We start from the raw sequence: 16,688 nt of genomic DNA on the forward strand, positions 1-16,688 counted from the left end.
ACCCCTAAAAGTGAGTCTATTTCTCATCTTTTTTTGCTGATGATTGCTTTCTTTTTGTGAAAGCATACTTAGTGGAATGCAGAAACCTACTAGACACAATAGCAACCTTTAGTAAAGTGTCTGGACAAGTTATAAATTTTGAAAAATGGGGAGTTTTCTTTAGCAAGAAAGTAGAACCTAAACATCAAAGTATGATATCCAAACTACTAAAAATAAAACATATCAACCTTAAAGACCCATATTTAGGAGCCCCTCTGTTCATGGAAAAATCAAAAATAAAAAATTTCACTCCCATTTTAGAGAGAATGGAATCTAAATCCAAAGGTTGGAAAAGTCTGGTGCTTGCTCAACCCTGTAAATCTGTACTCAATAAAGCAGTTCTTTCTAGTATTCCATCTTACTTAATGGGATGTTTCTTGCTTCCTAAAACCATAACTAATAAAATAAATTCCATACAGAGAGATTTTTGGTGGGGGAAAGCGGCTGGAGAGAGGGGTTTTTACCCCAAAGCTTGGCCTAACCTTTGTAAACCTATTCTTAAGGGAGGTCTAGGCTTCAAAGATGCTAGAAAATTTAACTTAGCTATGATAGCCAAAATAGCCTGGAGATTGTTAAAGGGGCCTAATGCTTTATGGGTCAAAAATTTAGGCCCAAAAGATTTCAGAAATAAATCACCTTTTAAGTATAAGGTTAATTCTAGAAGCTCTTGGACTTGGAGATGCATTAAACAAGGACTAGAATTAGTACAAAAATATAGTATATGGGAAGTAGGAAATGGCCAAGACATAAACATTTGGGAAGATAATTGGATCCTGGATTAACCCAAAATTTGCTATATCTAAAAAACTTCAGTAACTGCAATCTTGTTAAAGTATCTGATTTGACTGATTCTGAAACTGCTTCTTGGAAATTTACACTTATTTCCTCCACCTTTCCTAGTAGCATTGATAACAAAATTAAATAAATTCACCTGTTTAGAAACCCCAACCATGAACTTAGGAAAGACCAAATAAGGTGGACACTAACTAAATCAAGAGAGTTTTCCGTTAAATCTATGTACGACAAACTGAATGAAAGTAGTTTGGACATAACCAGTCTATCCTTACCTGAATCTTTCTGGAGATCTCTCTGGAGAATCAATATCTCTGAAAGAATTAAACTCTTTTTGTGGAAAGGCTTACAAGATGCTCTGCCTATTAATGCTAAACTTTATGGAAAAATAAAAGATGTCTCCCCTATTTGCATTATGTGTAAGAATGATATTGAAACTACAGAACATCTATTATTCCACTGTCCTTATGCTGCTTCTATTTGAAATTCTGCTCCTAACCCTGTCTCATTGAACATAGATCAGTCTAAAACAATTATAGATCTTTGCAAGACTTGGATGTCTAAACCTAGGAAAGATATTTCATTAGAAATCCTCCTCACAAAAATGTGGTTCATTTGGAAGGAAAGATGTGACAGAATCTTTGAATACAAAACTAAGGATAGTACTGCTTTAAACTTAGAAATTTTAAGACACATTGAGTTTTGGTCCACAAAAAAAGGAAGTATTCCTAAAATTAAGTCAGAGAAAGAAAAACAGTTTTACATGGAAAGCTCCAAGTACTGGAAACTTGAAGTCTAATGTTGATGCTACCTGGATTTCTAATTCTTTACCATCAACTTATGTCTTTATATTGAGAAATGAAACAAGAGACTGTAAAGGAGGAAAGGCAGGAACTGCAGCAGGTATTGACCCACAAGAAGCAGATGCTATAGGAGTCTGGCAAACAGCTACTTGGGCCAAAGAAAAGCAGATCGGGAGTTTTAGTATTGAGGGAGACTGCGAAAGTATTTTTAACTACATAAATGGCCAGAAAGCTGATATATCTTGGAGAGAAAAAGCGTATATGTTTGAAGCTCACAAATTAGCTCATCTTTAGAACAACTTTTTGGGTTTTGTCTTTGTTCCTAAACTAGGAAATCAAATGGCAGATAACATAGCCAAATTTGCAAAAAATGTAAACATTGATTGGGACACAACCCCACCTGCTTGTAGTAGGAAACAACTCTTAAATCTAATATTGGAAGCTCCTCAAGTCCCATATTAAATAGCTCTACTTCTTTTATAACCTTGACTCTTCCGAGTAAAAAAAGAAGTCAGAAAATTCCGAGTCTTACTTTTTTTTTTTTGTAACCTTGACTCTTTAGTGACATTATTTTCTACTGCCCAAGACTCCAAGTCAAGTAAGCAACCCAACCACCGATGGTACTGGACTTGACAAAGAGTCGAGAATTCAGATAGAGCCGATGTGCCACGCTTCACATGGAGCTGTTAAGGGGCAGCAAATATTGCCATCAATACCTTACTGCAACCATCTAGACCACTCTAGAATGTTCTCCTGCAAACAACACAGAACTGAAAAGACGCGGACAAAAGAAGAATTGGAACCCTAAAGTTTGTGATTATCATGAAACTGAACTGATGGTAACAAATTGAAAATTTAGTAAATGGATTCTCCAAAATCTGATAGTAGTAGTAGCAGTAATTGGGGAGAATTGGAGTGTATAGGAAAATTAGAGATTGTACGACCAAAGCCAGTTGGTTTTCTGTGTGGAACTTTACCTGTTCCAACTGATGAATCTTTCAATCATGTCTTCAACTCTGCCATCATTCCTTCATCTTCTACTTCTTCTTCATCCTCTCAAACGTAAGCACATTCTCTCCGTATCTTTACTTATAATGCCCTAATTTGTCTCATTTTCTTATGTTTGTGGCTATTTGTGGTTTTCATCAGAGTTAAAGCACCTCGTTATAGGATGCTACCAACGGAGACTGATCTTAATACTCCACCATTGCTGCCAAACCTTCATGAGAAGAATTTTGCTCTTGCTGCAGTACAATCCAAGGCCTCTAGTTCTCCCACCGGAGGTAACCCTTTTTAAATTAGAATTTTGGGTTCATGTTATTAAAATGTGTGATGATTTATTGTGTTGTTCATGTTGTAATCCCAATGCTATCCCAACTTTGATGTTTTACATTTGCTGATAGAAAATTTAGGGACTGAAAACAACAGTGCTTGATTAAAAGCAAATTTAACTTTCAACACATTAGTAAAACTGATTCACTTAGGAGTAAGTATAAATGTATAGAACTGTCGTAGCCCGATGAGGTTCAACTATTTGTTCAACACATGACCTTGTTTTTGGTTGTTTTCATTTTTTTCTTGTGATATGTCGTAGACTCTACCTTCCTTACCATCCAGACATAGGGATTATAATAGTGTAGTAGTTTAGATGAGATAGTAATTTTGCAAGTTTATGTGTGCTATGCTTAACTCAGATAATTGGATTTTTAAGCTAAGTAAGCTTTAATGATTGAAGTGTTTCTATGATCTGTTTCTGAATGACCTTATGAAATAAAGAAACTGACTAAGTTGTAGTAAAAAGGAAAAAGGTATGTCTATGGAACAGCATATGTTGCTTTAATGTTATATAGCTTAATCTTATAAGGGTTAATTGTTTGTCTTTTTTGTTTCTGGATATCTATGGAGCTGGACTTTTGATGTCTGATGGTGGAATTATTCCAACAGATTTCAATGCTGGAAGTAGCGTGGCTAGTCAAAATCTTACTAGAAAGTCCGAGGCACTCGCTGTATATGGTCTTTCGGAATATGGAGACGAGATTGATGTGATAGGACCAACTGACATTCTAAAACAAATTTTTAAGATACCTTATACGAAGGCTCGGTTATCAGTTGCAGTTCAGCGTATTGGTAAAACCCTTGTTCTGAATGTAGGGTATGTTCTTTATTTAGTTATTCTCTTTTTTGGTTAGTGAGTTTATTCAACAAGTTCCCTTATTTCCTGTAAATATCCAATAATGCAGACCTGACATTGAAGAGGGTGAAAGATTAGTTAGAAGGCATAGCAGCCAATCAAAATCCGTAGATCAGTCCTTGTTTTTGAATTTTGCGATGCAGTCAGTGAGGGCAGAGGCTTGTGATGTTCCGCTATCTCAGCGTCCCCCATCAGAAGGGCAGTCTAACACATCCATTCTTCCTGGATCCAAGACTAGAAAGAATGTATTTGTATCATCAGATCTTCCAGCGCAAGGGGATAGGTCCCAATATCTTCATGGTGATGACAGTCAAAACGAGGGGTTAAACTGCTGTTCAGGTTATCCGCAGGTTAACCGAGACAAATATTGGGCAAGTAAGCAGAGGGAGACAACTAACAAGCATCATGCTGTTAAGAAATCTTCACAAGTTGGGGAGAAACCGAGACATCCAATTCAAGAATCTGAGAAATATAGGAGAGTCGGTAATGATAGTTTTCTTAGGGTTCTTTTCTGGCAGTTCCACAACTTCCGGATGCTCTTGGGCAGTGACTTGCTCCTGTTTAGTAATGAGAGATACGTTGCTGTGAGCTTGCATCTATGGGATGTTGCTCGACAGGTAAGCAACATACTTACACATATTTTTGTTGGTTTTGTGTTGTGTAGCCTTTCCTTACTGACGTTTTTATTGTTGACAGGTCACTCCGTTGACGTGGCTTGAAGCGTGGCTTGATAATATAATGGCCAGTGTGCCTGAATTGGCCATATGTTACCATCAGAATGGTGTTGTTCAAGGCTATGAACTTCTTAAAACTGATGATATTTTCTTGCTTAAGGGTATTTCAGAGGATGGAACACCAGCCTTTCATCCTCAAGTTGTCCAACAAAATGGCCTGTCAGTATTGCGTTTCCTGCAGGAAAACTGCAAGCAAGATCCTGGTGCTTACTGGGTATTATTCTTAAAATTTAGTTAGTCCCATTTGGTTCTCGTGCTTTTCGTGATGGTTGTTTCAATTTGTGGCTGACCTTACCTATTTTTTTTTTCTTTTTTCCAATTACCGTCTCAGCTCTATAAAAGTGCTGGAGAAGATGATATTCAACTTTTTGATCTATCTGCCATCCCTAAGAATCCTTCACCAGATGACCAGGATGCAAGCTCTGGCTCTCTGCCATCTCTAATGCATGGACGAAGGGATTCTTTATTTTTGCTGGGGACTCTTCTGTATCGGCTTGCACATAGGCTGTCTCTTTCAATGGTTAGGCTTATGTTCTTGGTCGTTTCATTTATAAATCTTAGTAGAACTGATTGGGTCTAGGATGTAACTAATTCTTGATCAATTTGCTGCTTGGCAGGCACCTAGTAGCAGGGCTAAGTGTGCAAATCTTTTCAGAAAATGTCTTGATTTCCTAGATGAGCAGGATCATCTGGTATTGTTACCACCCCCCAAAAAAAACTCTTCTATTGGTTGTATGAGTATGTATTTGCTTGAAAGTCTGTGAAGTAATACTAACTTATTCTCAAATAGGTGGTCCGTGCATCTGCACATGAACAATTTGCAAGGCTGATTTTGAAATGTTATGAAGAATTGGACTTGACATCTGAATTTGTCCCTCTAGAATCTGACGTTACAGTTACAGATGCAGAAGAGGAATCTCACGAATTTACGCTGGCTTTACCTGGATCTGTTTCGCATTTTAAGCTGTCATGCGATGAAGATGGATATTCCCATCAAGATTCAGAATCTGATGTGTTGCCTTCAAAGACGATTAGGGGTGCAAGCTCATCTGCTCCTGGAAAATTACTCGTTTCAGGAGGCATGGAGATAATAGATCCTAGAGGAGCCGATTGCGGTAATGAAGATACTCTAGCAGTGTATCAGAGATCTGAAAATTCTTCCCATGTGGTCCAAACAGTTGCTGATCCAATCTCCTCTAAATTAGCAGCAGTACATCATGTGTCCCAAGCAATCAAGTCTTTAAGATGGAAACGCCAACTACAGAAATCTGAAGCTGACCTTGTGGATCATGGGAAGAAAACACAAGATAAATCTGCACATGGACTTTTTTCTGTATGTGCATGTGGTGATTCTGACTGTATTGAAGTTTGTGATTTGCGAGAATGGCTTCCAAAATCTAAAATGGACCATAAATTGTGGAAACTTGTTCTTCTGCTTGGGGAGTCTTATTTAGCTCTTGGGCAAGTTTATAAGGAGGATGGGCAATTGCAGCAAACTTTGAAAGTTGTCGGTATAGCTTGTTCAGTTTATGGATCAATGCCTCAACATGTTGAGGATGCACAGTTTATTTCCTCTATGGTAAGTAGCTCGTTAGCACAGAAAACCCTCAATAAGAGAAGTGGAAAGACTAGAACATTGATGGATGACAAAGCACATTCAAACTTGAGTTCCTCTGACTCTGTTGATAGTGAAGGATCGCCTTCCACTTACTTATTCTGGGCCAAGGCCTGGACACTTGTTGGAGACGTTTACGTCGAGTACCACTTGCAAAGAAATAGAGATCTCTCAGCACCTTCTGAGGCGAAGGCATCCCCCCGGGGGGTGAGAATGTCATCTGACGTTGTGAAAGAAGTGAAACGGCTGAAGAAGAAGTTGGGGCAGCTTAAGCAGAACTGCTCCACTTGTTCCTTGATAAACTGTAGCTGCCAGAGTGACAGAGCAAGCAGTGGTAACAGCGCAAGTAGTAGCAGTGGAAATGCCTGTTCATCAGATTATGGGAAAAAGAAAAAGAAAAAAGCACACATGAAGGAAGTTGTAAGGAACCCTGAAAACATCCGTAGACGTCGACAGTTGGACAACTCCGACAGTGATTGTGCGGTCACATCCAGTAATGACACAGAGGTTCAAGATTCAAATACAACCAAAACTAAGCTTGAGGAGACCAGTTCTGCTTCTAAATCCATACTAGACGATATGGGATGCAAGATTGCATCTGAAGCTATTCCGAGTGAAACGCCTAACTCTAAGGGGAGAACTGGTGGAATTTTTGTCTTCCTTGGGAGTCATATAGTTGGAGATGCGGATGACAATCTCTCAGTTTCTGCAAGTTGTTATGATGAAGCGAGAAAAGCATTAGGTGGAATTCCTATTGGTTCGTCAGAACTACAGTCTATACTCAAGAAAAAAGGTTGGGTTTGTAATGAGCTGGGGCGACATAGGCTTTGTAGGAAGGAATTGGACAAAGCTGAACTTGCATTTGCAGATGCGATAGTAGCATTTAAAGAAGTTGCTGACCATACTAATATCATTTTAATCAACTGCAATATGGGTCATGGCAGAAGAGCGTTGGCTGAGGAAATGGTGTCCAAGATGGAAATTTTCAAAGGACACATGCTCTTGCAAGATTCATATAAGCAAGCACTGGATACAGCTAAACTGGAATACAGAAAAGCAATAAGGTACTACGAGGGAGCGACGTTTGAGTTGGAAAAGGTTGGAGTAGAGACAGGATTGGGTACACTATCAACCAGCTTGAAGAATGAAGTATATACCCAGTTTGCTAATACATATCTAAGACTTGGTATGCTTTTGGCAAAAGAGGATATCTTCTCAGAAGTTAACGAAAAGGGGGTTGTGGAAGATCTCAGAAAGCATGAGAGCTCAGCCAATGGTGCTATTAGGGAGGCTCTGCGTATGTACGAGTTGTTAGGTGAATTGCGAAAACAGGAGGCTGCATATGCTTGTTTTCAGCTTGCTTGCTACCACAGGGACTGCTGTTTGAAGTTCGTCCAAGAAAGTAAACTTTCGAGCAGTGAAAGCAGCATTATGCAAAGGGTCAAGCAATATGTTTCCTTGGCTGAGTGGAGCTGGCAGAAGTCTATTAGCTTTTATGGACCAAAGACGCATCCAGTTATGTACCTGACAATTCTTATCGAAAGATCAGCACTTTCATGGAAACTTTCGGAGTCTTTCCACTCAATCACAGTACGTGCTCTGAACTTCTATCATTAAATTCATTACATTAACATAGAAACAATTCTTGTTATCCTTTTTTAGTTTTATAAGTTCAATTTTGCACCCGTTGAGTCCAAAAATTCTTCGTTCCCTTCGGTAATTGTTTGTGGTGAAATGGAATGCTAAGATATTTTTTCTTGATAATCTTCTGTTGTAGATCCTGTCATTGTATCTGTGTATCAAAGCTGCATACAGTAATTCCCTTAAGTTAGCGTAACTTGACGCGAAGCACTAGTATGATAGGGTTAAAGTCGATGTATTAAAATGTATTTGTTTGTCAAGTCGTGTACTCTTAAGTTTTAAGTCTTGGTAGGGTAGTATGTTACTCAAAATTCAGCTGTCCTCCCGGGGGTTGTCTTCTCCATTCTCATAATCAGCTAGTCCTTCTCTATGTGCATCTATACAATCATCTTGCATGTCTTGCAACAGCATTATGTTGTAGGATTGGATGAGACGTTGTGGTTCTTGGGCTAGTTTTAGTTTCTTTCACAAGGTTAGCGTGATACTATACTCTTCATGCTCTTCAATTGAAAAGGAATTTGCGAGTTAGATAAAGATATGCCCTTCACCAGAAAACATATTTCTATTAAACATTTTACTTATGAGAATCTTCGCCAAAAATGAGATTTTGTGAGTTTTGATTCTTGAATACTTTCTTGTGTTGTCACTTATCAAGGTTGGGCACTACAAAAGTGGATGCTACCAACACAAGTTAAAATGAGAACTTTATATAAAACATTTGTTAGAAAATTAGCATAAGAATCATATTCAGCTCTATTACTTGGTATACACTCATTTGTTTCTACTCAGATTCCTGAACTAACAACTGTTCCTCTTTGTTTCTCTAGAACTTGGAGTTCGCTCTTTCTCGCCTATTCGAAGGTCGCCACATATATGGAGAACAAGCTGCAGATTTATCCATCGATGAAAGTTCTGAGGTGTATAGTAACTTCAGGGGTCAACTTCAAGCATTACTGAAGAGGATGTTGCAAGTTTCTCTATCTGCCAATGCAAACAAATCATGTTGTGGTCCTTCTCATGCAACTCCCATCAATGGTTCTCTTGACGCCGTGAAACTCAGGAGTTTATATGGTATGGCTTTGAAGATGACTAGTTTAGGTCAGTTGCCACCTATGTATGATCTATGGTCATCTTAACTATAGATTCTTTAACAGAAACTCTTTGTTATATGTTTGTTTGTCGTTGTCTAGTAGATCTTAAATTCATCTTATAGTAGTTTATACACGATGATAAGTTCCAGGTTACTTTAGGTTTCTACTTTTGTTAGGATGTTGTATGTGTCACACTCACACTGTCCTGGAATAGAAAATTAAAGGTTCATGCTTGTTGGGCTTTCATCTGGTTTGTGTCTATAAGGTTGGATGATATAAGCCACAACTAAACTGAAACTTTTTAATATTTGCTTTTAGTGAGAAACCTGTTTTGAGGCATAAAAAAGTATTTTCCTATCAAAGGTGGGTTTATAAGGGTAAGGTGGGTTTATAAGGAACCATTTTTTTGGGGACTATGGGTTTTTTTTTGAGGGGACCATGATTTGATTAGGCCACCTTCCCTATAATTATAAGGGGTGTCCTAAAAGATAGAGATGACTAGTTTATCCTTTTACCTAATTAAAATTAGAACTAATCTACAACCTCTTCTTCCTCTATTCTACAATTTTTCTTCTTCTCTTCTTCATCGATTTATGATCATCTAAACCTGATCATATACAAATCTAATCAATATCATCAAATTTTCATCATCATCAGTAGAGCTGGCAAACAAGCCAAAACCCGCGGGTTAACTCGTGCCCGGCCCGTAAAAACCCGAACCCGGCTCGGCTTGTTTCAAAACAAGCCGGGTTCGGGTTGGATAAATGTCGTGTTGTGAGTAAACGGGTTAACCCGTCCCAGTCCATGAACCCGCGGGTACAACCCGTAAACCCGTGAAGACGGATATACCATGATAATTACTACCCGACAATGTCGTGCAAGACCCCCTACACATCTTACTTGGTTGTTTTTTCTCTGATTTGTACACTTGTTATTACTGTGATTCCTATGGTACCAAAGACTAATTATGTTCTAGTACCCCTCCTCCTCATAGCTATCGTCTTTCTTTCCATCGGTTATGCTTTCGTCTTGGATGCTCGTGCGAGTACTACAGCATTGTTGACTTCTGCCAACGTCGTTTCTGTTCTTGAACCAAATACATACGGTTCAACAGCCATAACGAAGAGTAAACTACTCTTACAGGATAATAAAATTACTACGAATATTCTTGCACTGCTTCACTTGGCTAATGACTTATTTGTTTGTATTGCATATTTGGTTATGGTCTATGATATGAACATCATAATTAGGGTTTCGATCATTTCGTTATGAGTCATCGGAGTGGCAGCGGGAAATTTCTTGAAGCTAACTGCTCAAAATATCATGTATTATGAGTGCACAAGGTATGATAATCAAGTGCTTGGCAAAAGAATTTCTGATGACATTCAAATGATAGGTAAAGATAATCGTGTGGAAGCCGATAAGTCGGAGGTTTAAGTGATCTGTTTGGAATGTTATCAACTGCTAGGAATGTTACTAGGCAATTTGAAGTTACAAACACTATTTTCTGCTTGTTTTATGTTGTTGGTTTCATATACATGCATCCTACATTGTAGTTTGGAATTAATGCTTACTGTTTTGGGTTTTGCTTATTTCCAACAAACTGTTTTTTTTTTGTGTCGAAATGCAAAATGGTGAGTCTATCTATGTAGTTGGCTGTGTTTATGTTACAAAATATTTTATGTTAATTACATCGAATTTGGCTAACTATCTGTTAGTTCCATTTTTTTATCATTAACCTACCATTGCATCATTACGGATTGTTGTTCCTACTCGGAAAGGTTTATCCAGATTTTGACTTAACGACTGTCAGTGGGTACAGTATAGACGTGTTCGTCGCTGTGATGAATGCATTAGCATTACCATATCTTGAACCCTTGGTCTCCTGGAAATCAGTTTAGAAATTTCAGAAGTATGCTTTTCAGGATTTATACAATCTCTAAGTGTCGATGCCAGCATAATGGTGTTCATTTTCCTTACTAAAATGTAATGCTTTGTATCTTTAGCTTCACGTGGAATCTGTTCATGTTTAGGATGTTTCGTCGCTCTATTCTAAATTAACTGATTTCTGAAACGGGCGGGCTAACCCGTGAACCCGCGGGTTAAACCCGTTATGGGCACGTGTTGAAGAAATGACAACCCGTGAAGAATTTCAACCCGCGGGTTTCAACCCGTATTAACCCGAACCCGTGGAACCCGCAACGGGCAAGCCCCGGCCCGCCCGTTTGTCAGCTCTAATCATCAGTTCATTGAATTTTCATCGTCGATTAATCAATCTTTTATAAACAAACCTATCCATAAGTATTTTCCCACAAACCCATTACTTCTAATTCGTTTTTGATTGAAATTTTGAGTCGTAGTCATCAAAATATGTTGAATTTGGAAGTTACAGTAGTAAGTTCGGTTAGGAAAATTTTGAAAAAAAACCCTAGTTTTACAACCGAACTTTTAAAAATGAAGAACACGAAGAACACTTCGGCTAAGATTTTTTTTTTGCCTAACCGAACACAGGTGTTCGGTTGAGTCACAAAAATAATTTCAAAACCGAACTCTTCTCTATATAGCCAAATATTGAGTTCGGTTTAATCGCAAAAGAAAAGAAAAATCCTAACCGAACTTTACTCTGAAAACCTATATAATGAGTTCGGTTAACTCGCAAAAATAATTTCAAAACCGAACTCTGTTGTTTAAAGTTCGGTTACAACGTGGTCGAGTCGACTGAACCGAACAACACTCTGTAAACTCAAGCATAGTAGTTCGGTTACATTTGATTTTTCATCAGCTAGCCGAACAAACAAAAACTCCATTAAAGCTCTGGTTCGGTTGCCTGTGATTTTGGATTTATTAACCGAACTGCATTTGTAGAAAGTTCGGTTACATGTTCTTCATGTAATATAACCGAACTTTGTTGACCTGGTTGAAATTTTTTTTGTTACAATTTTGATTTTGAAGATATTTTAGGCCATTTACAACAACATTCACTAAGTCACAAGCATACTTCGTTACCTAGAGGATGCTTTTTCTCCATATTCACCCATCTCAAAATAATTTTTTTCTCCATCATCTTCTTCTTCTATCACTGTAGTCACTCAATAATTCTACTTCTTTAAAAAAGAAACAATCTATTAATTTAACCTTAATCAATGATTAATCACACTAACTAATCATTATACAAAAATAATCAGGAGGGTAATGTTGGTATTAAGATAAATATTTAGATAAGGGGTGACCTAGAATTACTTCTAATGTCTTACACAAAATAAAACAATGGTCCCCCCAAAAAAAGGCTGGTCCCCAAAAAAACGTTCTTTATAAGGGTAACTAGGGCTTAACCCATGCTGTAACGGCACGGGAAATGGTATTTCAAATATATCCATCGGTTCATACATATCATAACTGTTTGCTAAAAATCGATCAAGATGATCCAAGTATAAATGTTTTTGAGGTGTTGGTTAATAAACATGTATTAGCCTCAAATATTTTAATACTATATATGTAAGTCATACAATCCTTTAGGACAAATATAGTTAAACGTTAACCAATTCTTCAAAATCTTATGGGCCTATGGGTAATAGAACACCATTTCATTAACTTCTTCAAAACAAAGTAGTGTCCCTTATTCGAAAAGAAATAAATCATCAAAGATCGTTCACCAAATTTATAACAAATCTGAAACACAAAATTACTTCAAAATCAATCAGATTAATCTTGCAAAATCTGTTGGCTTCAAGGATTATTTTTCTCCCTTTGGTGATATAAATTATTCTAAATTTACATAGATTTGTGTTTTCCTAAAGTTTAATAATCTGTAATTCTTGATCCATTTCGTTTTTTATCTACTTATCTTCTCTCTTTACCTATTACCATGAACTATTTCTCAAGCATGCATAATCATATGAAGTCGAGGAGAAATGGAAAAAACATAGATCATGACAAAAAATGAGAATAGAGAGAGATATGATAAACTAATAAATCAATTAGAATTGATTCGCATGTAGCCTTGTAAACTTTTTTTATAGGTTTCATCTTCTTACCTGCCCGACCTGACAAATATAAAAACCATAGCTATTAATTTATTTTCTCCCTAGAAAAATATGGCCTTTAATATTTATTTTAATTTAAAAAAATAAAAATAAAAAAAGCAAATTTAAAAACTAATAAGAGCTCGAGGCGCAGCTTGTTGCTCGCTTGTCTGATGTGTAAATATTTTTTTATTAAATTGAAAAGATACTCTCTCAATGGATTTTTCCTGAAAAACTAATATCAAATAATTTTTTTTAATAAGGGCAACTAAATAACCTTAGGACACCTTTTTCATCCCACTACCACCACCACCACCATTAACTTCGTCACTCCACCATTCTCACCAACACCCACCACCATTATCCCCGGTGCCGATCCACCAGCCTTGCCCACCATCACAACTACCATTAACGCCTACTGATTTAATATAAAATAAATTTATTATGTATTGTATTAATGAAAATATGTTTATTTGATTAATTAAAAAAATATTTATTATGAAATATCGATAGAACATTTATTATTGAAAGTTAATTAAACTGATTATTTTACAACCGTGGATTTAGCTTTTCCAAGAATAAATCCATAATGGCATGTATGTTATATAAATTACGTATAATCATGTCATATTATTTAATGAAAATAGCTTCTAGTCAAATTATTCTTGACTTTGAAACAGGAGCCCGAAGAACAGGGGCTTTTTTATTCATGTAAGATCATTTTGCAGATACCAATTTATTGTCAAATTATAACGTGTAATCTGAATAATCTTATAAGTTTCTGTTTAAGTTTATCTATCAAGATGAAATCAAAATTCCATTTCCACTAATATCTAAACAAATAGAAACGAAAAATTGGTTCTTGAAAAATCACCTTTCTAAACCAAAAAGTTGTGAATATATTGAAACCCCGACGACCTGTAGCCAAATTTTAGTCACCAAATACATGCACCCCTAAATTTAACCATGAGGTTATTGTAATCAATAAGGTTATATTTGAAAATGTATACTTCAGCTAAATATACAACAAATGATATTCAAGAAAATGATAGAAACCCCAAACATTCATACATGAAACAATGTAAAAAAGAAAATATTTTCTCAAATGTTGTTAGCTCAGAGTAGTTTGACTGGTCACAGATGTACGTTTTGGTGGACGAAGATTGAGAGAAAATTGAAAGAAGATTGAGCGGAACTATACTCTTGGATTTTTTCCTTTCTGCAATCTATCTCCTTCCCAACTTCATTTCTGATTTTTGTTTGCTCCAAAGTAAGGAATTAGAGTTTTCAAACCCACTCATCATACCGAATGTGAGAGAGAGAATCAATTGTTCAGTTTTATGGAAGGTAGGTTTGTAATTTTTAGTTGATCAAATTTTTCCATTTTGATTTAGACTTTGAGATGGGAACAAGAGAATATGTAATGAATTTTTCTCAATTAAAGTGTGTATTCATGGGATCGAACGAAACCATGAATTTACCAATTGGGAGGAAAAATCAGAACCGGTCTTTATCTTTCCTCACTTATCAAAGCTTCATTTTATAATACAGTACAAAGAAATAGGCAGAAAAGTATACATAGCTAGGGTACAACCCTTACCGTAACGACACATCTCGATAATAAGTAAATTGTTTTGTATTGATTTTGACTTGTGCCCGTTTTTTTGTAGCAATTATATAACGTGACATTTTGTGGTGTTTTTTTGTTTTTCTTTGATCTTTCATTAACCGAGTTTATTTTATTTTATTAATAAGATGATCAACTAACTTCTAATTTATAATGGTACCTATTTTTTAGCGATACAAAATTAACATAGCATATTGCTGCTCACCAACCGTCGCCACCATTACAATACCATATGTAATACCATTTATTTCTCCACCACAACCGCCGCCTACCTCCCCCGTTGGCCGTTTGTCGTACTTCTAATTATTAAATCACAAACATCATGAGTAAAATTACGGTTGAACAAACTTAGATCGTTAATTAATTTATTCCATTATATTTTTTATTGTTATATACTCTGTTATATTGCAATTAATTTTATTTTAACGGTTAGAACTATGATTTATACAACTGGGTGCTAAAGGTAGCAAGGGTGCCGTCTAGGTGATCCGGCTATTATGATCATTTTTTTTAAATGGTAAGGTATCATCCTAAATATATGATATTTGTTTTTGTCAATCGTGATAACCAACTACATCTTTCACGATATAATGTTGCTTGTGTTGTAAATATACAAAACTAATATTGTCCACGACTATTCACCAACATCACCATCATAAACCACCCATTGGCATTATTTTTTCCACCACCATTGAGATTATTGCCTCCACCACCACCACCTCTACCAGCCACTACTTCTTCCACTACTAACCACTAATTTCTATTGATAAAGTATTTTTTTTAAATTATTTGGTAATGTAAAAATACATATTTATTAGATTAATTAAGAAGATATTCAATGATGAAATTTAATAAATTATTCGTTATGAGATATTAATGAGACACTAATTAATAAAGCACTCATAATGATTAATTTTAATTAGAACAAATCACAACCATGGATTTAACTTTTTCCAGAATGCACCCTGACCGCTCTTTATCTAGACTAAGTTGTCCGAACTATGCTTTGTATTTTAGATTGTTAGGGAAAAAACCACTTTCACTATAGGGATAGCGGACTTTGGGGTGGATTTATAAAATGCTTTCCCATAAAGAAGGACCGTACATTCATTCAAATTATCCCGCAAATAGAACAGGAAGAATTCCACAGCCATGGCCCATACGTTTTATATGGCCTTCGATCTCTGAACCAGTGCAATAAGAGAATGAATGCAGGAAAACAGTCATGTACTATATGTACGTGACTCTTTAATGATCAGTGCTTTCTAGATTCTTCCTAAATGACTCTCCTTCTTCTTCCTTTTCTTTGTCTTCGATTCAATCTAATATTATGGCAGCTTCTACTTATATTCGTATGTCTTCAGTCTTCTCTTCGTGATTACATAAGCATGTCTTTTTTCGTGATTACATGGGTAAAATGAAAACGCTTCTTTAATTCTTTGGAAAAAAGGAATCTAGAATTAAATTAGCCATCTACCACCAAAATGTGAAGAGAGAACATAAAATAAGTTAAAAAAGACCAAAATCAACAATTTCTGAGTGAAAAGGACATTTAGAATTGATACTGTTTAAATGGATAAAAATGTAAAAATAGCCGGGATGTAAACAGTTTCATCATACCCATTTTTAAATACTTTTCCTTATTTTTAATTTACATCAGGATGCATCCAGTTTCATCCTTACTATTTTTTAAGTTTAAGTCAGGATGAATCCAGTTTTATTCTTGTTATTTTTTTGGTGTCCATTTCACCTATAATAATTTTTACTCGTCCATTTGAACCATGTATTAAAAATATTTGGACAAATGACCCATTTTCAAAAGAAAGAATCCATTCATCGTTGTATTTGCAAAAAAAAAATAATTATTCATCTCACTTTTTTCAATGATTTATTTTTCGACATGATTGACAATGACGACCTTCGTGATGGAAGAACGCAGTATGTGATTTTTGAAATATAAAAATATTATGGATCCAACAAAAATGGAACTCTCTGTTGTGCATTTGGTTTAGAAAATTGGAGCTTGATGCAAAAAACTAATCAATATCAGCAAGAAGAAAATAAGCTTCACAGGAACACAATGTTTTTTTAAATCCATCCAAAAGTCTACTTTCCTCTCAGCCAAACTGGCTT

At 36.0% G+C, this 16,688-nt stretch overlaps 1 protein-coding gene across 2 annotated transcripts; it reads left to right on the plus strand.

Moving 5' to 3' along the window:
- Positions 1–2,370: 2,370 nt before the first annotated feature.
- Positions 2,371–9,152, plus strand: LOC113306804. Of its 2 annotated transcripts, XM_026555722.1 has the most exons (9): positions 2,371–2,696; positions 2,784–2,917; positions 3,579–3,786; positions 3,875–4,442; positions 4,522–4,773; positions 4,891–5,079; positions 5,177–5,251; positions 5,350–7,764; positions 8,643–9,152. In XM_026555722.1, the coding sequence occupies exons 1-9, from the start codon at positions 2,497–2,499 to the stop codon at positions 8,949–8,951; spliced, it is 4,350 nt and encodes a 1,449-aa protein (XP_026411507.1). In that variant the 5' UTR covers positions 2,371–2,496; the 3' UTR covers positions 8,952–9,152. The 2 variants fall into 2 exon arrangements, with proteins under 2 accessions (XP_026411507.1, XP_026411508.1); XM_026555723.1 differs by lacking the exons at positions 2,371–2,696; positions 2,784–2,917 and having other exon boundaries at positions 3,630–3,761.
- The last annotated feature ends 7,536 nt before the right edge of the window (positions 9,153–16,688 follow it).

Source organism: Papaver somniferum, chromosome 8 (assembly GCF_003573695.1).
Source record: "Papaver somniferum cultivar HN1 chromosome 8, ASM357369v1, whole genome shotgun sequence".
Classification (NCBI taxonomy): domain Eukaryota; kingdom Viridiplantae; phylum Streptophyta; class Magnoliopsida; order Ranunculales; family Papaveraceae; genus Papaver; species Papaver somniferum.